General features: G+C 44.8%; 7 protein-coding genes across 7 annotated transcripts; 5 read left to right on the top strand and 2 right to left on the bottom strand.

The window, feature by feature from the left end:
* Nucleotides 1-775: 775 nt before the first annotated feature.
* GL218_03836 (Microcystinase C) lies at nt 776-2290 on the top strand (the record flags this gene model as incomplete). The annotated part of the gene is made up of 1 exon (XM_033580414.1): nt 776-2290. One exon carries the CDS (start codon nt 776-778, stop codon nt 2288-2290), a length of 1515 nt encoding a protein of 504 aa, XP_033437565.1.
* Nucleotides 2291-3736: 1446 nt separating this feature from the next.
* On the top strand, nt 3737-5764 carry GL218_03835 (uncharacterized protein; the record flags this gene model as incomplete). Its single annotated transcript, XM_033580413.1, has 4 exons — nt 3737-4281; nt 4344-4359; nt 4415-4796; nt 5343-5764. The coding sequence occupies 4 exons, from the start codon at nt 3737-3739 to the stop codon at nt 5762-5764; spliced, it is 1365 nt and encodes a 454-aa protein (XP_033437564.1).
* Nucleotides 5765-6174: 410 nt separating this feature from the next.
* GL218_03834 (uncharacterized protein) lies at nt 6175-7830 on the bottom strand (the record flags this gene model as incomplete). The annotated part of the gene is made up of 1 exon (XM_033580412.1): nt 6175-7830. The coding sequence occupies one exon, from the start codon at nt 7828-7830 to the stop codon at nt 6175-6177; it is 1656 nt and encodes a 551-aa protein (XP_033437563.1).
* Nucleotides 7831-14169: 6339 nt separating this feature from the next.
* On the top strand, nt 14170-15338 carry GL218_03833 (uncharacterized protein; the record flags this gene model as incomplete). The annotated part of the gene is made up of 3 exons (XM_033580411.1): nt 14170-14499; nt 14550-14616; nt 14671-15338. 3 exons carry the CDS (start codon nt 14170-14172, stop codon nt 15336-15338), a joined length of 1065 nt encoding a protein of 354 aa, XP_033437580.1.
* A 1151-nt stretch (nt 15339-16489) lies between these two features.
* On the top strand, nt 16490-17317 carry GL218_03832 (uncharacterized protein; the record flags this gene model as incomplete). The annotated part of the gene is made up of 1 exon (XM_033580410.1): nt 16490-17317. One exon carries the CDS (start codon nt 16490-16492, stop codon nt 17315-17317), a length of 828 nt encoding a protein of 275 aa, XP_033437579.1.
* Nucleotides 17318-17740: 423 nt separating this feature from the next.
* On the bottom strand, nt 17741-19201 carry GL218_03831 (uncharacterized protein; the record flags this gene model as incomplete). The annotated part of the gene is made up of 2 exons (XM_033580409.1): nt 17741-18731; nt 18789-19201. 2 exons carry the CDS (start codon nt 19199-19201, stop codon nt 17741-17743), a joined length of 1404 nt encoding a protein of 467 aa, XP_033437578.1.
* A 1587-nt stretch (nt 19202-20788) lies between these two features.
* Nucleotides 20789-22231, top strand: GL218_03830 (uncharacterized protein; the record flags this gene model as incomplete). Its single annotated transcript, XM_033580408.1, has 2 exons — nt 20789-21364; nt 21419-22231. The coding sequence occupies 2 exons, from the start codon at nt 20789-20791 to the stop codon at nt 22229-22231; spliced, it is 1389 nt and encodes a 462-aa protein (XP_033437095.1).
* Between the last annotated feature and the right edge of the window lie 596 nt (nt 22232-22827).

Raw genomic sequence — 22827 nt, 5'->3', positions numbered from 1 at the left:
GGAACGCCATATCTTATAGCCTTTTAAGATCGTTCATTACTATTATATATCTGCCATTGCTCGAATCTCTTAACTCACTCTTCGATGAAATAAAATGTCGGCCGAAACTATCTCACAAGGCGTTAGGAAAGGCACATACCTCTGCCAATTAGTTAATTGAAGACATGAAAGGCTTAGTTACTCGGACTTAGATGGAGTATGTATCTGTACCTTTCACACACCTTGAGATGAAGTTCTACGAATCATTATCTAGAATAAGAGTACATAAGTAAACTCATACTGAGCTAATATGTATGACTATTAAAATATACCGATATATCTTCTATACATTCACTTGGACAGCTTACCGCCTGGCCGAGCGACAGAAAAATAATTATATAAGATAACTGATATATATGCAGAGATATTCGTGTAAACGAGGGCTGACATCGCTCTACGAGTATTAACGGCTGACCTTGGTCCTTAACGACACTCTCATTTATAAAAGAAAGAAAATAAATGGTTACCATATGTAAGGCTACACGATATATTGTCATAATATATGTAAACTTACCCTTCTATACTACAGTATTGCTTCAACATAACCCTATTGGTTACTATTAGGCCTAGTTTATCGGTATATTGACTAGGTACATTTGTACATAGCGTGTTCTGATAGAAGAGCTTCCTTATGCGGGGAAGCGGGGATGATATCTCATCAAGAAACCAACAATCCTATGATATGGTCCTTCTCTAGAACCTGGGCTAGTGTAATACTGCTGTATAGAGTATAACCATGTCTCGTCGTCCAGTTATCGCCATCGCCGGTTTGGCCTGCGAAACATCAACTTTCACGCCGTCGAGGACCCTCGCACCGGCATTTCACCCCCGGCGTGGCACAGAGATCATAGACAAATACCCCTTCATTCAAGCTGGTACACTGCTAGGCGATGCTGTTGAGTGGCGCGGTGCACTCATTGGCCATGCCTTACCAGGTGGTATCGTGACTAGAGATGCCTTTGAGTCGCTCTCTTCGGAGATACTCAGCCGTCTTACAGAGATAGTGGCTACAGTTAAACTTGACGGGTTTTGGTTCGATATACACGGTGCGATGTGTGTCGAGGGGCTCGACGATGCAGAATACGAATTACTAAGGCGCTGCCGCGAAGTCATCGGTTCTGATGTTTTAGTATCGGCGTCGATGGACCTGCACGGTAACATCTCACGGGAACTAGCGCATCAAACGGATCTAATTACTTGCTACCGCACGGCACCTCATGTAGATGTTGCGGAAACAAAAGAGAGGGCTTGCAGGAACTTGCTTAAGCTGCTTCGGCGACGAGCGAATGGCGAGGAAACTATCCGCCCGTTCAAGGCTTGGGTTCCGATTCCGATTCTACTCCCTGGCGAACAGACTTCCACGAGGGATGAGCCGGCTACACATATCTACGCCGCGGTGCCTGAGGTTGAGGCTACGGAAGGGGTATTGGATGCGGCTATATGGGTTGGCTACGCTTGGGCTGACGAGCCAAGAAACCGCGCTGCAGTTGTAGTAACCGGTTGGAACAGAGAGGCGACTACTAAGGGTGCAGAGCGGCTAGCACGGCTATTTTGGGATTCGCATAAGGACTTTACCTTCGTTGCACCAACGGGGTCATTTAATGAATGTTTAGACACAGCATTGGCATCGGATAAGCGCCCGTATTTTATTTCAGACTCGGGCGACAATCCTACGGCCGGAGGTTCTGGAGATGTGACATGGGGCTTAACGCAGCTCCTCGCGCGTTCGGAATTTAAGTCGGAATCAGGCCTGAAAGTCATCTATGCTAGTGTACCGGGCCCCGAAGCAGTCCAAAAGGCGGTCGAAGCGGGCGTAGGGGCGACTGTGACGGTGACAGTTGGGGCAGAAGTAGATGATATTCATGCTGGACCTATCACTATGACAGGACGGGTGCATTCGATAAAACATGGCGACAGCCACGCAGAGATTGAGATCGTGCTGCAGGTTGGTAGCGTCTTCGCGATCCTGACTAAACTGCGTAAACCGTACCACCATGAAAGCGATTTTACGGAATTAAACCTCGTACCCCGGTCCGCAGATATCGTCATCGTCAAGATAGGATACTTAGAGCCGGAATTATATGATATGGCTGACGATTGGATGCTTGGTCTTACGCCTGGTGGTGTTGACCAAGATCTAGAACGATTAGGACATAAGCGGATCAGTCGTCCGATGTGGCCATTCGACCGCCAGTTTGAGGACCCTGACCTTTCTGCAAGGTTGATTTCAATGTCTAATGAGCCATTATAGAGCTTGGGTGAATAATTTCTAGCTACGATAATGTTAATAGGTAGAATTCGTGATATTTACCGAGATGTATGAGGCATCTTTCGTTTGCGCTTTATGGACACCTTAGGTGAAGATATAGACAACTGCATAAGAGAGGGGGGGGAGGGGGAGGGGGACTTAGATGCAACCCAGTCAGCCTTATCAGCTACATAGTTATTATTAGCTTACATACAGGTAAGTAGGTACCTCCTAATGGACCTAGAAAAAGTAATGGTCAGGGGTAACTCCGCCAGTACTTATCCCTCCGCCGTCCATGTAGTAAGGGACTTAACTCATGTTAGTTAGGCCCTTTAGTTAAGCAAGTATTGTAACCCCCTTATGCAAAGCTCATGTGGTAGAAGGTAGTTACGTGTAACCTACATCATTAACCTAATAGGTACATAACGTACTACCTAATATATTAGTAACAGCTAATGCATCTAATACCGTTTACACGAAGCTCTCCATTTTGGAACTCCAACCATGACTGAAATATGCGGCATGTTCTTACTACGTACATATCCAAACACCCCAGCCAAGTCGCCAAGTAAGATTTGCCTGCCTTATTAGGATCTAGGTACCTCATAAGATGGAAGAATTGACCAGAGATCGACAATTCAAGTTTGGATGCGGCTGAAGGTACCCGATATGTCGTGCCTACATACATGTCGTATCGTGTGAACTGTAGGATTTAGGGAACTATTCAGCCCTGGAGAATTGCGTCACATTGGTCTACTTGAACGTTTCAGCTGGACTATTTTGGTATCACGATACTTGTCAAGTTGGGAGACACGTGGGTGAGCACTATCTACATACATATTGCATCTCGGCCCCCAATCTACCTAGACCTAACCTAACTCTTTGATTACCGCGCTCACTAGTTTTATATTGGAGAAAATACACGTGTAACACAAGTACCGACAGGGCAGCGCTAGTTTGGTCCGGGCTCCTTCATGTCCCATTCAGGTCTTCAGGCTGTTCAAAGTTCTGCTACATACACTATCCCTTACAGGCTTGCAGGGCCCAGCCGTACCCAGCCGTACCTAAGATAATCACTCAGCCATGCGATACAACCGGATTCCGACGAATAACTACTCCTTATCTTCTTCATACCATTTCTATCCAATACTTAAAGTAATGATGATAGATTGGTAGGAAGTCTTACGACGACGCTAGAACGGGATCCGTTAACGTGCTTTTGCCAAGCATTTACCTCTCTCGGCCGTCTATGTTACGCCTTAAACCCCCACGGAGCCACCGTCAATTTCCTCATTTATTGGTCTACTATTCCTCACCTTGTGCTTCCTCTAGCATAATCGCCCGTCTACTCTTCAAGTCCCTTTGGCCGGTTCAAACTTAGAAAACGTGGTATAGGACATGTAGCTTCTTTACCAAGTTCTGTCGGTTGTCCAAGTACCTCACGCGTTGATGCATCACATGAGGCCAGCATTTCATTATCAATCAGCGGGGCCGGATTTGAAACCCGCGGTGAAGCCAGATGAACCGCGCCAAACTCTAGAGGGCGCCGATCACGATGGCGTTACTATCGATGGTTCCTCTCCGAGTTATAGCGTGAAGATTGAGAGTCCGAGTTCCAGTGCTGCTTTAGCTCAGTACAGTGGAACGATCGGCTCTTCTTTAACCCCTTCGGAGTCGTATAGTACCGGGGAGGATCAGCCGGATACAACTGCTAGCCGCCGCAGTTCGGATTCATTATTACCATATAGAAGCCTAGCTACGGCAAAGCAGGAGGGAAAATATGCAATTGAGGATGGAAGCTGTTCGCCAGGCCCTTTGGCTGTTGCCGTTCGCCCGGCGAAACCGGTACAGTACAGCAAAATCCCAACACGCCACCATCTCCAGCCGGAGATATGGGAACGATATAAGGAGGAGATACATGAACTCTACATCGAAGAAAATAAATCATTAAATGAACTAATGGACATAATGCAAGCAAAGGGGTTCGGAGCAACGTCAGTATATATATACCGGCAAACTACTCGCGTATTGGAGTTGTATGCTAATTTATTCATAGTCCCCGTATGTACAAGGTAATGAAGAAAGCAACTGGATAATACTACGGAAAACAAAGCTGATCGTGTATAGGCTAAGTTTGCGCAATGGGGATTTGTTAAGAATAATAAGAAGAAGGACGTGGCGATGATGTTGCGACTACAACGCGAGCGCGGCGCTGTGGGCAAGCCTACTGCTTTTCGTCGCCACGGAAGGTCGGTTGACATTGAAACATACATGAAGCGAAAAGGGATTTCAAGTTTTGAACTTGTAACACCTGTCGCCGGCGTCGACTTACCCGAATATCTACGAGCACTCACGCCTCCACCCGTTGAACCCCAACATATGACCTTACCATCTCACCTTCACGCCCAGGAAGTCCTCGTCTCATGTTTTAAGGATCTTACCTTGGGTTGGCGAGATTCGTTAGAATCACCCGCATCATTCGAGAAAGATTTCAATACTTATTTCGATGGTGAGTTATGCGAGGCTACTAGAGACTTTAGTAGGGCTTGTTGGTTCTTCTCGAGGAACCATTATCCTCTCGGCGCTCTACTCGGTCAGCGCGCTTTCAACTCGTTACATTTACTCATCAAATCACCCTCCGCCCTTGGCCTGTTTGACTTACTAATAGCCAGCGTGATATCTCCCGATTATGGGCTAGCGAAGGAATTATGGAGGTATTTAGCTGGGTACGCAGAAGCCGTCTTGGGGCGATCGAGTACCTTCTGCCGATTATTTACTGCAATACACGAGGTTTTCCGTAATAACACGTTGGAAACTGGTGTTGATTTCATCTTTAGCTGTATGGAGAGCATATTGGACATGTTGCTCGAGACGAATGATTTCTCGCAGACTATCGCACCGTCTATTAGTTTTTTTCTGCTGGGAGATTTAATCTCCTCTAACTCGACAAGAACTAACTTGCCATCCCTTCAGAAAGCAGTAGCATCAGCGTCAGCAATATTTGACTCTCACGGCAGGTCTCACTCATCGGATCTAATGACGCTCATTGAGCCAGTGGCGTACCTTTGGCAGAAAGGACCGCTCGATGAACGTTCAGTTAAATTGGCTCGCGTTGCCCTTCGGCTCGATGTATCCGGTCAGTACGACTGGACGAACTGGGTGGCGTGGCGCGTCATTGCTCAATTTCATAGAAGCCGATGTGACGTGGATAACTCCGCGGTAAAAGACCATCCACGGCACGCGCTGGCTCGATATGCTTTAGAAAGAGCTATCGACACCGCCGAGGCTGGACGTGGCTTTAGCGAGTTGCAGGTATTTGAGAATATGCAGCTGCTAGAAGCCTGGCATCGCGAAGCCGGGGATACAGAGCAGGAATTAGTTGTACGACGGCGAAGAGAGAAGGGCTTGCAGGATTATCTAGAATCGCTACAGCGAAGTCGTGGAGTAGAGATGCCCAATACCCCGACTTCACAATGAATACTTCAAGCACTTCGAGTTGTAAGATTCTAATGGGGGTGCTTCTCCTAATATGGATGGAGGCTTATTCTTGTCGAATTACTTTGAGAGGCACGATGCCTCGGGTTTGTACGAGTACATTGGGACAAACATGTATTATAGCAGGCCAGTGCGCCCGGTATACGGTATAAGTAACAAATCAAGCGTGCTGTTGTATTTCTAAGCGTTCATAATTTTCACAATCTAATGAACTCGAGAATTCATATCATCATAACCATATCTTGACTCGTTCCATGCCAATGTGATACACAGCAAAAACGCCAAAACGACCAGAGCTCCACGCATAGCTAGATTAGGAGGTACATATGCAACTAGGAACTTCGTTGAAATGCTTAAAGGAGTAACCGGAATGTAGCAAAAAAAGTATCGGTCTAATATGCTGCTATGGCAGCGATGTCCTTCTCAGCGCACCAATCCTTAAAATCAACGTACTTGCGCCCTCTCCGTGAATCCTCAGCAGCGAACACTATGGCATGGCTGCGGATAATCTCTTCTAAACTACACCCGATGAACTCGCTCTGGGCGCGCGGAGCTTCCCAACCGTGATTCTTGACGCGGTCGACGGCCAGGATGAACTGGCGTGTAATGCCGTGGTCACCACCACCGTGGCCCCCGCTCTCGAGCTTCGGGGTGTACGTCTGCGTCGTGCCGGTCTTGTAGTCCTCGACGGTGATCTTGTATGAGTCCGCGTAGATCTCGCCCGTCGTTCCGTATATGTTGGTGAAGCGCTCGCATTGCTTCTTCGTCTGCGCGATCATGTGGAAGGTTGCTTGCTTGGCGCCCCGGTTACCGACGGAGTTAGTGGAGGAGGAGGAGGCGGCGGCGGAGGGGAGGGGGTCGTCGTCCCATTTTATGTTGACGACTTGCTCGTCGCACACGTCGTTGTCGGACTCGAACACGCACCGCCCGAACCAGTTTTTCGCGTCGATTTCTTCTTGCGGCGTCGACTCGTCGTAGTCTTCGGCTAAACGGCTGAGGAGCGCTGGGCGTGCACGCTCAATGTTGCCACCGAAGCTTTCGATATCTGGGAGCACGATGCTGATGGGCCAGGACCTGTTACCTGTTTCTAGGCCGTAGTGCCGTGGGCTTTCGTATATTCGCTTGCTCGAGTATATGCACTCCGACTCGACGGGGCAACTAAGACAGTTTGTCGCGGCGCCAGCGGCCTTGGGCTTCCGGCTTTTCCGGAAGAATTGCAATGAGCCCATAGATGTGACTTCGGAGGGGATATGCGGAGGTTCATCAGATCCAGGACGTGTCGGCGAGCACATCAGCCACAGCAGGATATCCATATCATGGCAACTCTTGGCTAGTAGAGACGGCGCTGTGGTGGACTCTTTACGCCAGTTGCCACGGACATATGAGTGTGCGAAATGCCAATATCCAACAGGCTCGGTATGTGCGATACTTAAGACATCACCGATAGCGCGGTCCTCGAGCAGCAGCTTGCGGAGTTGTATGTTATGCGGCGAGTATCGCAGTACGTGACCGACGGAGAAGACTTTGTGAGACTGCAAAGGAGCTAAGGCCTGATACATGGCGATGCACTCAGCTAGGTTTCCGGCGAGTGGTTTCTCACACATGATATGCAGGCCCAACGGGGCGAGAGCAACGACAACGTCGTGATGCATCTCATCGCGAACACACACGAAAGCAGCATCGACACCCTCAGGCACATCATTATCTCCAGCAGCTTCGCGCTCACGACGGCGTACCTCCCATTCAACGAAATCGCGCCAGTCGTTAAAGCTAGAGCCCTCAGGTAGCTTTTTGCCGTCGCGCTGGATGTAGTTCTGTACGAACTCCTCGCGCTTGTACTGATCTGGCTCACAAATGGCGACTACGACGCCATTGCTGGATTCGCCAATACAGCGGCTATAGGTGTGACCCCGCGACCCCGCGCCGATAATCACGACTCGGGGTGGACTTGCGGACATAGGTGGTGGCGTGGGCGGCCGTGGTTGGGTTGCCACAGGTCCATCGTTGAATTCCGACGGCGTCTCGTCTTGAATATTATGAGGAGCCATAGTGATTTGCGAAGATATAGATAGTACCTCGAAGATGGTTGAGTATGGTTTAGTATGTCTAACCTACCTAATGCTTAAGTTGATAGCTAGAAGATATATACTAAAATATATACTTTAGATAAGACTCCAAATCTCGAAATGTCATATACCCCACATGAGTAACGTAGCGAAGAGATTCTGTGCTACACTATAGCGAATCCCTAAGAGGCTGAGAACCTTGTATGTTATGTCGGGCAAGATGTCGTCCGATGCGGACATAGGAACGAAAGGGACCCCGTTAGCTTCCGGTAATCTTCAGTAACGTAACGGCGCCCTGTCAAACTGGCACGGGTCCGTCGTTCCCTCCGTATAAGGTGGCCAGTAAGAGTACAACAGTGACAAATCAGTAATGGTCTGATAGGCTAACCTAAATCCCCAAGTCTTATAATTCGACCCACTACCTCAGGTACCTCAGGTACATATCACTAAGTTCGTTAGTACATGTAGAATCAATACCAGCACTTGCTTTGCATTATCGCATCCCTCGGGTACCGAAGATGTCAATAATGATGATAACGAATTTGTTTTATGAACAAAGGTTAAACAAAGAAAGTAAAGCATAAACAGCAACGTTGCCTTTGAAGCGTCTCTTTGTTTGCATTTTGTGAAATTTAATGTTCAACGGGTGACGTCATGAGCCACCTTTTCATAAACTATATAATGCAAACTAAGTCACACATTACCAATCAGCTAGTTTGTAGTCTAGTTTATTTCTAAGGGCGTGTAACTCAGTGGTAGAGTGCTCGCTTTGCATGCGAGAAGCCCAGGGTTCGACTCCCTGCTCGTCCAACCTTTTTGATTTCAATCCAAATAGTCTCTCCTACACCTCTTTTCATGCGAAGACATTGATGTAGGTATTTTTTAATCGATATAGAGATATTCCCAATTTCTTTAGTCTTCAATTCAATATCATACAATTAGAAAACATGTTTGATCCCTTCTTATTTGAATTCCATAGGTGACAGAGACTTGTATCTGTGTTGAAATAGAGAATTCGTGACATGACGGTAGCAGATAGACACCAAGGCTTTGTAACATACAGAATAATAATGATATGATTCAAAAAATTATCTAGTATAAAGGAAGTATTGGGTAGTAGTTACCTACATATATTATCAACAACCTCTTTGTTACTCGCGTTAGTAACCGACACGTTCCGTGATAGTTACGCTTTCTCGATATCTATATAAAGCGCCCTATCCCCTCACAAAATGCCTTCATGTTTTTGAGCCATCGCTATAATATCGGCGTACTTAGCAGCGTTATCTCCCGACGAAAAATTCACATAGTCTACAACAATTTCTGAGTGAACATTTCTTGAGCAATTACTTACATCCTAAGACCTAGAAACGCGTCAAAATGTCGTATAGCAGTACTGAATCGAGCAAGCCCCTTCCATGGGGTTGCATAATGAAGTTTGACAATCTTGGACTTCCAGTGTATGAAAAGTTTGAACACGTGCCCGCGAAATGCGAGTGTGAAACCCGTCTAGCCGATATACTGATCGATCATCTGAAAGTTTGGGAGGGTGTTGACGCGGAGCTCTTAGAGATCGACGATAATATCATAGCCCTTATTATACTCGATCGAGTCGACAGATGGAATATAGGCGAGCAGATAAGTGAGTCAAACCGAGACTGGATTGCCTATCTACGGGCGCATGTTCAAGAGGACGATGAAAAATGCCTTTGCATGAGCTGTATTTTCACGTCTTCAGGAACATGGGTAGGTGCCTAGTTAAATTTTTGGACGAGCGGTAGACGCCAAAAGGCTAAATGTAAGTAGTTTACCTTGGGGGACAACATGGTCAGGATGCGGCTAAAGGTTCTCCTGTTCTTCCTATGGGATACGAAGATATCTAAATTTGTAGTGTCCCTACAATGGATATTGTCCGCTACATACCGATGAAAACGCAAAAAAAAAAAAAAAAAAAAAAAAAAAAAAGATTTTATGCTACTTTAAATACGGTGTTGTCAATAAAGAAATAGTACTTACGTATTTGGGGGGTATAATAAATAAAAAAACGATAAAAAAAATAGTTAGTAAAAGTTGAAAGAAAACAAGAAAAAAAAGGGGGGAGTGAGGCAGTTTATAATTAACTTAAAAAAAAAAATTTAATAAATTTGTTTTATCACAATTGAAGAACAGGGGGAAAACAATGAAATGAAAATGCTATTCCAACCTTTAATACCTACCTAAATAGGCAATCAACAGCTAATCATCGTAATCCGCGAGTATTGATCATGAAGGTTTATATTCTCAACTGTGATTTTGACTGAACTAAACTCAGTTTCTACTTAATCAACCCCTCCTGCTTCCACCATCTCCGGCACAACTCTCTATCCAAATCCTTTAGGCCGGGCGACCATTATTGCAGCGAGGCGTGCAGGGTTGGCCTTCAGGGCAGATGGGCTGGCAGTCCCCATCGCAAGTGTACTTAGTAGCGCGACCGCCGACGCAGACGACGTATAAGCCGTTGAGCTCGCAGTAGTTCCAGTTGCCGCCGTAGGGGCAGTCTTCGCGGGGGAATAGAGCGGATGCGGGCGCAGGTGAGGGGGCCGCTGCCGCAAAGCCGCAGAAGGCGGCGATGATGGAGATGGTAGTGGTGAACTTCATTTTGGCACGTTGAAGTTGGATTAAGTGGCTATTATGTACCTAGGTATTATATTATAGTATAGTGAATAACTGATAGCTTAACGAAAGACTGGCCCGAACAATCCGATAAGTGAAACGAGTGGATGAAACTGCGGGTAAGGAGCAAAAGAGAATGGCCAGGTTGAAGGAAGTCTTGGTGGATTTTATAGAATTCTACGAAGGCATCCTCGAGCCTGTAAGACATGCTGTTGGTTCTCTATATCATGGGTGAAGCCATACCATGTTCTGTATGTTTAGCGCGATACCAGAAACGGGAAATATACTCAAGGGGATAGATGAATTAATTGCCTTGACCCAACAATTTGGGAATCTCCTCATCTGATTAAACATGCACGTTTGATAAGGACTTGAGATACAGGACAATTGTGGTTTTCTGTTGGAATGCAATGCTCAAACCCGTAGATAAATATTCCTACCTAGCCTGTTTGCCTGTGCCCCTGAGGAGATCAAGATCGGCATTCACTTGTCTATATTAGTTTAAGCCTAAGACTAGGGCTGTTTAGCTAGAATGGGACCGTACTGCTAACGTATCAGGCGACAGTATTCAGCTACTCCTTACCGCATTTGTCTGCAGCTAGCTGGTTAGGCGAATCCACGCGCAGCCCTATGGAATAAGTGGAGTATAGTAATCGTGTAATTAATCATAATTTTATAATTGAATATAACCATTAATTTCCACGCGTTTATTCAGATACGAATAGGGCTAGATGGAGAGACTGAAAGGTTCCCAAGTTTGACAGGCATTATAAGATAGGTAAGTCACCTATGATAGAGCTTTCTCGGATTTTGAAGCGGAAGATCTTAAGCGAAAATAAAGCAACGATTTACGCTATAATCTCAGAAGTTTCAATAACCGCTAGTTAAGCATATAGTTGGCTTAAGAATTCAGGAAATCTTTACTAGGATTAAGATCCTAAGTAGAGATAAAAGCCCAAGTATTGGGATAAGATAAGTTCCATTAAAAGTCAACTCTCCTCAAGCAACGATACTGCGTGTTAGGTACTTTTTAACACTTGTTTTACCTAATATCAGGCTTTATATAACGCAAATAACCCGAGTCGACCACGAAGCGAAAAATGATCACACGACTATCGTCTTCAATATTATCGGTTCATGGCCGTAGAAACAGCAAGCTTTACACGCTTTGAGTACATAAAACGGCGTAGCAACTGAAATACCCTTGTCATACCCTGGTTCGATGGGGCTCTCCAAATTGGCATCTACCATCAATAACAGCCGGTATGCATGGTTTTACGGCATGATTTTCTTCGGAGATCCGGTGATACGATATCTACAGCTTCGGCGATACTTAAAGAGTTAGGTAGTTTAGTGAAAGGTTTTGGTCTAGTGAAAGATTACGCCTCAATGCAGTAACCGGTCGCCTTTTTTGTTCAATTATTATTAAGAGTAACTACTCCGAAATCAATCATTGTTATTTGAGATGCATCACCTTTAGCACTGATGTTCTTTGAAGGGAAAAGAAAATCTAGCCTTCGAAGCAGATGCTCCTTGGGCACTACAGAAACTAAAACCATTCATTCATTGCCACGCAAATTTAGATTAGTATAATATCTCTCCCCAATATGTCATCGTATATGTACCTAAACTTTGTAGTTGGGTTACCTACTATTAGGGTAATATTTGCACTATCCCTGCTTCAGTGTATCAACAGCTAACCTGACTTAACACACATTGCTTGAAATAAGAACGAAACTGCGCAATTGGTAGTATATTTTACGACAGGAGTTGATTTCTGTGCCGGCATCCTCCAGAACGTATGGTACTAGAGGACATCTCAAGAAGTATACATGTATAAATGAACTTCTGTCATATCTTCCAGTCCAATCCAATTAATGAGTAAGCTGTACCCTCGTAAAATAACCACTTTCTGCAATACTCAATTCGCCTCCACATATGCTTTGCGAAAGGTTATTGCATATTCTGCTTGCGTATCTGATAATTGGTATCTATCAGATCACTAGGAATTGATGGTCTCGGGCGAGCCATGCTAACTTTATTATACATGAGAATGCTGAAGTCGACGATTGAGCGGACATTGGAAGTTTCAACTGCTTGCTAATGAATTATTAGTTAACTTAAAACCTGGTATGAATTCTAGATATTAGGAATGGATGGAAATACCGAAGAAACGACCATTGAAGCCTTACAGACCGAGGTTTTTGGAGCTTCCTTGTTTCATGCTTTGGCTGGTCTATATTGCGCCGGCTTCATGTCCCTTTTGTTTTGCCCAGGCGTCTTGCTAGAGTGGTAAACCACATCGAATTCGTCGCGATTTTCTGGGTCAGGGTTGATAACAACCCGCGCCGGCCCTGATCTGTCCGTTGACATCTGGTTCCATGTGCCCTTTCCGAGAACTATAGGGTATTCTGTTCTTGGCTCTTTACTTTGTAGACCCTGAATTCCTTCTCTGTTCCAGAAGGCTTGAGGGTACTTCGTCTTTCCTTTAATTTGTGTGGGATCTTCTGCCTTCTCGCTAGGTGCATCTTTGGCCTGGCGCCGTACTTCTGCTGCGTTTAAATAGTGATATGGGTGGTCCCTATCTAAATCGGTACACGAATACTAGGTAAAGCAAATGTTAGTGGTGTTTTAATGTTTGTGATCCTGTGTTTGAATTGCATATTTAACACTTACTACCGAACTTCCGGTGTTAGGGCCATCTTCAACATTCGCCTGAGCTGCGATGGAAGTGTTGATGGGAGCCGGTTTCTTCTTGTCCTTGCTATTGCCTTTGCTAGCCATGGCTGCTGCTCAGGGATCTTAAGCTAAAAATAGAAACGATCTGCATTAGCAAGGGAACGTACATAGTAGATCTGGACCACTTTTACCCGCGGATTAGGGTATGGGGAAGCATGGGAAGTAGTAATTGACATACCTAGGTCGGAACCTAACTTAAGAGAGAAGCTGACGGTAACTTCCAGTTGGGTTTGAAGTGAAGGGAGCTACACTTCAATTTGGAGGGCATACTATTGAGGAGAAAAAGAATTAAATATCGTTATTAAAAATGAGCATATATCTTTTCCTACCTACATGTACTTAGGTACGCACTACTAACGACTTATTATGGGGTTTCATCTAATTGGTGACAATGTTAGTGACAATGTTAGTTACGGGAAGTTGATGTATTCGGGGACGGGGTCACATGGCTCCTTCTATGAAGCTCTATTATATTTGAGGTGACAGGGAAGTCTCTACACATTGATAGACATCTTCTAATAAGGTGAGTCATTGCCTTCCATTCAAACGTACATGATTCAGGTACATGATGCAGGTACACATGCATACCTAGGTACCTAAGTGACATTAGCAGTATGTACCTGCCAATATATAAGATACTACCTCATAATGTAATTGCTCTGATGTTAGGTACATACATGTACGTACTGTATTTAGAGTATGTATCCACCTAGTTTGCTCTATTCGTGAGTCATCCCTGCACATGTCCCCACAAACCCCACAGCGTAGATTTCCCATATCCACTCTCCATCTTTTACATTCACCAAGACAAACATTATGATCTAAAACGATACAAAAACACTACCATCTTCCCAATTCTCTTTAGTAAAAAACTCGGTCGCCTTTTACTATCTAGATTGGCCATCTCACTTCTCAAAAATTATTGCCAAAATGGTGGGAACCAATGAAGTCGATTTTCACCACTTAAAAACACATGGGAGCAGATACCTGGGAACGATTGGCGTTCGTGTCCTTGAACTTTTGGAGTCTGCACTGAAGCTCTCACCTCCAACTAGCCCAGAAAGCAAAGCCGCACACTTTGTTCATAACTTAATGAAGTTCTCATCCATAGAGGAATCGGGACTAGAACCAGAAGATTTTGTGTGGCAATTTTGGGATTACCTCATCAACATAGCGAGCCAAGTTCCACCTTGCAGTCCTGAGCAAGATGTCCTCGTTGAGACTGTGATCTTATTAGAAGTTATCGGAGAGGGAGATAAGGTAAGATGGATTTATATTCGCGCGTATAACCACCAATTAACTTATTCCAGCCTAAAAACCAATTATGGAAGGACCTCGGTGACTTCGATATTGCGGTGAGGGAAACCTGGAATCTTTGTAAGTACCTTTCAGTCTTTGCCTAATTAAATACGTCCCTGACCTTGCCGGTAGCCCCAACGGTTCAGAATAAAAAGGACTCCTACGAGCTCACTGAATCAGAATGGCTGAATCTAAACTCGTTTATGGCGAGAATTCATGATAACCAGACGGGATGGGGAAAATTTCCGATCTGGGAACTTCATGATGGCCTAGAGTCCCCTCTATCTCCCCAGGAATACAAGCCGACGCCAGATACTAGAGTCCGAGTTGCGATTGAGTGGATTTTGCGGAGTTCCTGCCGCCTCCTCCTTGACTCTCTGTTGCATAGCTATTCGGATTATCCCGAAGGTCCGGACAAAGGTTATCCATACCGTTGTGGGCCATTATATTCTGGTGTGAGTGGCTGCAGTCTTGAGCGATGGTGTTTCTGGAAACGTCGACTTTCAGAAATCAAAGCCGAGGTCAGCGAGGACCTACATTCGGCCATTGACGAGGCGATAGAAACTATGATACGAACTGAGAAAGACCTAGGAGAAAGGGCTAAACTTTCCATTACCCAAACCATATCTCGAGCCGAGTCAAAAGCCGAGATAGAAGCCAAGACTAGTTCCACACCCGCCAGTGACGAGCCTAAGGAGAACACCATGGACAAGGGTGGCTTACCAAACAATGATACTGTGGTTGATGAGGGCTACGTGGAAGAGGATGGTGATGAGAAATGCAATGGGCGTATAGAATAAGGAGGCCGTGGGTGTCTTGTATTAGGAAATAATTTGAACTGGTATTTGGTGTTTTTCGTTGGTAGCTCTAGCGAATTTTTGTCTTGCTTTGCTTGCTCAGCAAGCAGTCTAAATAGCTAAACACTACCAAATACCAGCATTATAAACCATAGCGTTCTTATTACTACCTGGTCGGCAGGAACTGTTTGACGGTGGTCACAGTCCAAATAAACTACAGTTTGATTGCTCTCTTCTTATCAAAAGATTATCGTGTGGTTAGGACATAACTTTTCCGTTTAAAGTATATTCGGATTATAATATGGAAACGAGTTTATTGGAATATCTAATTTAACGTATGGCAAATAAGAGGGTAAGCATCAAATTATAACTGATGTACGAAGAATAAGACTATTTATTGCCAACATGAATCTTGCAGCCAAAACATCCCGATGGCCTTTTAACTAAAATACTAAGAATTAACGTTAAAATCAGTACTAATCTTGCTATTTGCCAAGTCTCTAATTAACTAACGAATATAAAATAAAATGTTTGGATCGAGGCGCTGTACTAGTTTTAATAGCAAATCTACCTAAGGCAACTTTCTTTTCATTCCGAAACTATCATCCGTGCCACTTCTAGATCCTTAGTTATCGACCGGGGTGAAGATCATTAACAAAATCATTAAGATAATATCAAGGCCCTTGGCTGAATAAAATGCCCAATGAACAATATATGTATATTAAAAGCTGTTTTTCTTTATGCTAGTTGGTAGGCAGCCAATGATTGCCTAGTTGAGATCCTAGTTGAGATCATGGTTGATGTTGGCTCTATTGTAAAAGTCTAGGTGTAGAAGCTGGTAGCGAGTTTAACTCTTCTAATTCATTGGGTATATAAATGGAGTCATTCCGTATCCTTGTCTGGTGATCAAATCATGTAACATAAGTGCTACGGAATGTTGGATGATCACGAAGTCAATTCTAGTATTTATACCTCAAAAGCTCTTTTCATTGAAACTATTCTCTTTTCCTACCATCTTCAGTTCAATCAATAGAGGCCTACTAGGGATTGTGTGACCCATTGCGATCAAAACCACTATACATACCTACCTAGTAACGAAAACATATCAACAGCAGAGACAGTCACTGTTGAAGCGACAGGCATAGTTAAAAACGATGCAACCTTCCGAAGATGAGATTCTCGCAGCTCTAGCGCATTATCGTGCCAGCGTGTTGCAACATAATCATACCGCCTTCCAACGCTTTGTACAGCATATTGAGGCAGCAGCTCTCGCAATAGAAAACGCGTCGATAACTCCCGACCGCATCTCCGAAGTGTGTCAGCAGCTCTTCTATGATATGCTCTACGTTTCGCGACCAGAGAACCTAGATCCGTCGCTCCAAATCAATATGCCCGCCGACGTGATGACCAAATGGGATGCCATGGTGCGAGCTTTCGTCCTAGACGGCGCACACATCGGATCCGATGCCAACCGCCGAGAGCTACTCCGGCAAAATTATAAGAACGGCATAGAAACGGAACTGCGCAAGATAGACCCCGAGCTTAAGTTTCCTGTTGACTTTGAAGTACTTATGGGCCAGGTAGATAGTCTCGAGGGTCATGGATGGCCGCAATATCGAGAGGAGGGCCAGCAGGTGCGTTTCTGGGACGGGCTGGGCGAGAGCGAGGAAGAGGCTGGTTGTCGCGTGTTTGGTCCTGATGGTCAATTGGCTAAACAGTTTCTCGTTGATGGTTGGGAGGCCAAGGCTGGATGGGAGTGCGGTAGGGGCCCCGAGACAACATGCTTTATCGCCTACTGCCGGCAGGATGAAACTGGCAAGGAGTGGGCATGGAGGTACGTGGCTGATCAAGGCCAGTACGGGACAGAGGTATTTGACAACGTGGTAGAGTTGTTACAATGGTATGAAAAGCTGTATGTGCCGCGCTTAGAATATTACGCCGGCTGCCTTGAAATTGAGATGAGGAATATCTTCAAGCAGTAGATAATCGATTGTAATAGTCACGAGCGCTTGTTGCATATTATGTTTGTTTACTCGCACTTTAGATGGTCTCGGAGTCTAGACAACCGTAACTTATTATATGATTAGGGTAGTATCGAGATTGATGCTCCGTAGGCATCTACGATAGTAACTATTGTAACTAAAACATTCTATAAGTGCTGACTATATATAGTGCTGTAACTATTTCAGAGTATTTTTATTAATCGAATTCCTCATAATAAGGAGTGGGTCGTTTATAGCAACGAATACACGATCCAGGGGTAATTTCAGACGGTATTAGATTGGCTGATTCGAGTAAATAAAGCATTGGTTTTCAATGTATTGCAGATAGATTAATTCACTATGAACAAGAATAGATGCTAGTTTTTTGCACGATATACATAAGAATGAACTAGCCTAACTACCTCAGCTCCTGGACTTGACCCTTACGGGAAGACCGTCTTTGGGGTGAGCCGTGGAAATAACTTCTGGGTTCGTGATCTGGTACGCTTTGAAGCCCATCCACGAGGGTGCATCTGCTGGGTAAGTCTCCTCGACTTCAAACTCGCGTACTGTCAGGGCGAGGATCAGCCGCACCTCGACAAAAACTAGTTCCTGACCGATGCAATTCCGAGGTCCCATCTCAAATGGTCGCCAGGTGTTTTTCACTGGGTATAAGGGATCGCTTTCATCACGTGTTATAAATCGCTCCGGAATGAACGAGTCAGCGTCGGGCCAGTATTCTGGGTCACGCAATAACGTTGCTGCAGAGGAATGCATCATGAACCCATATGTTGGATAGTGGACCCCAGTTTCGGGGTGCGTAAGGAAGTGTCCCGGCGGTGATTGACGGATGCTACCACCTACAGGAGGGAATAGACGGAGTGTTTCCTTGAGAACGGCCATCGTGTACGGCAACTTATTCAGTAATGTAGGATCGGCTCTAATCAAGCTAGCAGCGGCATTCGGGTCTGCACCCAATACTTCGTCGTGCTCGGCACGTATCTTAGCTGCTTTGTCCGGATGTTTGCTAAGCATGTAGTATATATACGCAAGAACTGTAGCAGTAGTATCGTGTCCAGCAAACATGAATATCTTGATATGTTTGATAACCCGTTCAACAAACTCAGATGGGATATTTCCTCTTGCGGTGTAATCCTGTATCTCATTGATATATTCTTTTAGAGCTAGGGCGACAATAGTTTTGGGCCCTTCGATTTTCTCGTAATTCTGAGCCGTGTTAAGAATGTAAGGGGCCAATTCGTTGCGAATCATGCGATTGTATATCCAGTTTTTCAACGGAAGAATTGGATTTAGTTGCTTGGGAAGGTCGAGTCCAAAATAGAGTAGACTTAATTGAGATTTCATTGTTTCCATCAAACGATTTGGCTTGACCTGCGTTTGTAAACGCGTTCCCCTATTGTTATATTAAGCGTTAAGTTTCGAAAAATAGAATCACATTGTTCACACTTACAGTACAGCGCGCCCAACTATGTCGACGGTTATATTGGTCGTATAATCTTCGAGCTTTATAACTTCTCCAGTGGCAGCAACTTTCCCAAGTCGTTCTCGGAAGATTAATACTTCCTCTATCATATCAGGAACGAGAGATAATAGATTCTTCGCCGAGAAGCCAGGATTGAATAGGTTTCGAGCCTTTTTCCATTCTAGGCCATCTAGATTCACTATGTCTTGACCTCCGGTGAAGCCCTTGAATTCAACTTGGGGCATAGCCCAGAATTTAGGTAGACTGTTTTCCTGAATGAATTGTGCCATCATATTGGGATGATAGACCGCAAGCATCGGGTAGCCGATTGGCCATACATCCATGTAAACAATACCCTGATTCGCAATCTCAGGGTATTCTTGCTTGATGTAAAGAAACATCCATTGACCATGGCCGTCTCGTGGGATTTTACTATTAGATTTTAATTACTATAGTCTTATGTAGTGGGTATCAGGAGGTGTTTTATACATACTATTTAATGCTAATCTTAGCGAGCGTCCAAAGGTGACCAAAAATAAACGAATGGGGCATGATTGGCTACAAATGGTTATTATTATAGGAAGATATGTATAAACTTAATAGGAATATAATCTCTCGACGTCTTTCGGAAGCTTCTAGTGCTGAATGATAGAAGTTACTCACAATCCCATGTTGTTTTTGAACTCGCCGAAACATCATCCGAGCTTGATACAAGCAGAATGAGAAGAACAGCAAGCTAGCTAGGGTTAAATACCCAATCCCTCTCATGATGAATGATGTGATGGGAGGGCCTGAGGGCCCTAGGAATTGTAACATGCTGCCTTTAGATCAATAGATAGGCGGTTGAAAGAGATCAGTAATGAAGAAAGCTTGGAGGTTAAGCCTTAGGGCTCATAATCGTTAGATGCTCTTGTAATGCCTAGCTCATTACTGGCCTGGGCAAATCTAGTGGGGCGAAGGAATCTGATTACTTTCGGAGATAATCCTACGATGTTGTGGTGAAGCAGTGATCCAGTGACAATCTACTATAATTATTGATCCGTCTACGTAGTAGTTTATGTAGTAGTCTATGAAAGCTAACGCTCCGTCGTTTATTATATAACCTATTTATATATATTAATATGTAAGTCCTATCAGTCCTTGTGCTCTAACTCGTAGATGTGGTTCCGTGGTGGCGTATCTACCCGCATAATTGTTAATACGTAGGGTTTTGTTAGTACCTTGGGTTGTTGGCCTAGGCTTTGATCCAATTCCCGCACTCGATGGTTCGATGATCGCCTCACCTATTTGTATGTAGAGTTGCTTTTAAAAACCGAAATATTCAAGACAGAGTTGGCAGTAGAATTCACGTGATATTATTGGCCCTTTAGGTGTTATGTAGGTACATGTATACCTACCTCATAATATGTACCATGTTGACAGGGGTAAAGTTCAATCGTACCCCTAGAAGCTTTACCTTTGGGAACGCGTAATCCTCACCTAGCAGGGCATTTATAGTACATGCGCTGGGTCCGGCTGTTGTACAATGCCAGGTTTTCTTAGTGAGCTTTAGTGGGACGCGGCTGCATTAGTTAACGCTTGGTTGGCCAACTTTAGCACTCCGTTCCGCAATAGCGCCCATCATTTCCCATCTAGATGAGATCAATCCTAGAATTAGCTTAACCTGGACGTCACTAAACCTCCTAATCCCCCGCATATCGAGAGCTCAGTACATCTTTACCTCTCATCTTCAAGTTTCTAAAAAAGTTCTCAGTTCTCACTTTTCCTTTTTTTCTCGTATTGGGGTCAGCATTAGAAACCTGTATCCCCCTTTTCTTAACTTCCCTTACTACTTTCCAACTTTGAATTGTCTACGAGAACATTTATAATCGTTCCAGACTTTCGTTTTTTGATACGCATGTTCTCCGTCTTATCAGCCAGCATCGTTTGACTGCTGGTCTCGGTCGCACGGACATAATCGACAACAGCAATCAACACCCACCATCACGATGGGGATCGCCGAACGAAGATCGATCCGCTCTTGCATTACACGCATGTCTCGCCCGCAAAAAATTGGCCTGGGTGCTTTGGTCTTCCTATTCATTCTTTATAGTTTAACACCATACGACAGTCGACCAAGATCATTCTTCCGGTTCCAACATAATGTCATACAAGATTATTACCAGAATACCCTCCCGAGCGATTCCTGGCTTTTCAAGCCTCAACCCTACCCCATCGATCCTAATAATGATATCGGCATAGTAATAAAGACCGGATTTGGAACGAAAAAACGGGTATCAGCGGCGCTGCAAGCGTTGAGCAGCGAGTCCTTAAATGCGGATACTATCGTCGTTCAGGATTTTCCGCTGTTCCCGGATCAGAAGAATTATACATTGGCTAGTGGAAAAGAAGTGCCGATCATCGACATCATCGGGTGGAATCTAGAACGGGGCTCTCTAAAGGGCCAAGAACAGCAGGAGCGCGTGATGAAATATATCAATCTTGCTGATGCTGTTGACGGCGAAGAGTGGATGCTTGCTGATACATTAGGCAAGGACATGGGATGGGAATTGGATGCGATGAAGGTTCGATATACCTCAATTATGATTCGAGCCACCACTTGCTAACGTGCGGTTCAGTTTCTCTCAAGTCTCGAATATATTTGGCACACCATGCCGAAAAAGAAGTGGTACGTAATGTTGGATGACGACACCTATATCATCAAATCATCCTTGGCTTTACTCCTGGGGCATTTGAACTACGGCAAACCGCAGTTCATTGGCAACCCTGTAGGCGACTACAAAGGTCGTTTCCCACACGGCGGATCATCTGTAGTTATGTCCGGTGCTGCTCTGAGCAAGCTGTACGAAGAACACCCCGAGGTCGTTGCTGAGGGCCACCAGGAGTCGGCTACGGCAATCTGGGGCGATAAGCTACTTTCTACGACGTTTATGAAAGTAGGGATCTATCTTGACGAGACATACCGACGCCTATTTAATGGTGAACCCCCCTGGATGACGCGGATGTGGATCGACAGATTCTGTCTGCCCTTAGTATCGTTCCACGGCCTCGGCAAGGACGACGCTATGCTACATGTAGGCGATACGTTCAAAAATATGACGGAACCCGTATTTTGGAGACAGCTGGGGAAGATTTATGGCGCTCCGAATTTCGCTTCGTTCATCGCCGAACCGATTCGATCTAACGTGGACTACGTGGGACGCCTAGACGAGTACAGCAAGACCATAGACAAGGTCACGGAAGTCGATGCCTGTGTCAAAATCTGCCATGATCACTCAACAGAATGCTTAGCTTGGACATTTGATCCAGGACGTCAACAATGTCACACTGCGCGATGGGCAATCCTAGGAGATGTCGCCGAGGGTCGGTTTTCTGGCATAAATGGGCAGCTAGCCCAGAAGCTAGAAGACTCATGTCACGGCCCAGCATAGGGTCTTCATGTCTCTTTCAATCTCTGGTATTCTGTTCTATATAAATATGGGTCGGTATGACATAAACAAACCGTCTCATTCAGTAGAGACGTACTGTTTAGAGGGGCGGCGTTATACATAGACTTCGCAGAGGGGAGGGGGCATGTGACTTGGAATGATACCCTGGATGGAATGTAATTTATAATGAAGCTTCTTAATCCTAGTTGGATTTAATTGTATAGTTCTATATCTTCTTTATGAACGACGAATGTAAGATATACTCCTATTCCGAGCATATAGCTAAGCAATTGCTGGTAAATATATCGAAATGCAGTGTGACGCTGCAAGGCTAGTAGAATTCTCACGTAAAATACCTTAGCCAACACCACAAGCCTTAGGGCAGGATAAGAAAAGGGCGAGGTACATGTAGGTACCTTCTTCTTCCAAGTCCCTAACGAGTTAGCCGCACATATAAATGAAACTTAACTTTATCTATGTAGGATTTCCAGGGGATATTATAGGGAGTATATGCCCCATTAAGATGGGAAGTTTAATATATTTAACTTTGCATCATGCTATAAGTACCTAATGTATATACGTACTGGTTCATGTAGTTA

Source organism: Daldinia childiae (assembly GCF_008694065.1).
Source record: "Daldinia childiae strain JS-1345 chromosome Unknown Scaffold3, whole genome shotgun sequence".
NCBI classification, from domain to species: domain Eukaryota; kingdom Fungi; phylum Ascomycota; class Sordariomycetes; order Xylariales; family Hypoxylaceae; genus Daldinia; species Daldinia childiae.
The sequence above is the reverse complement of the archived record's forward strand: the minus strand, read 5'-3'. Positions and strand labels throughout refer to the sequence as shown.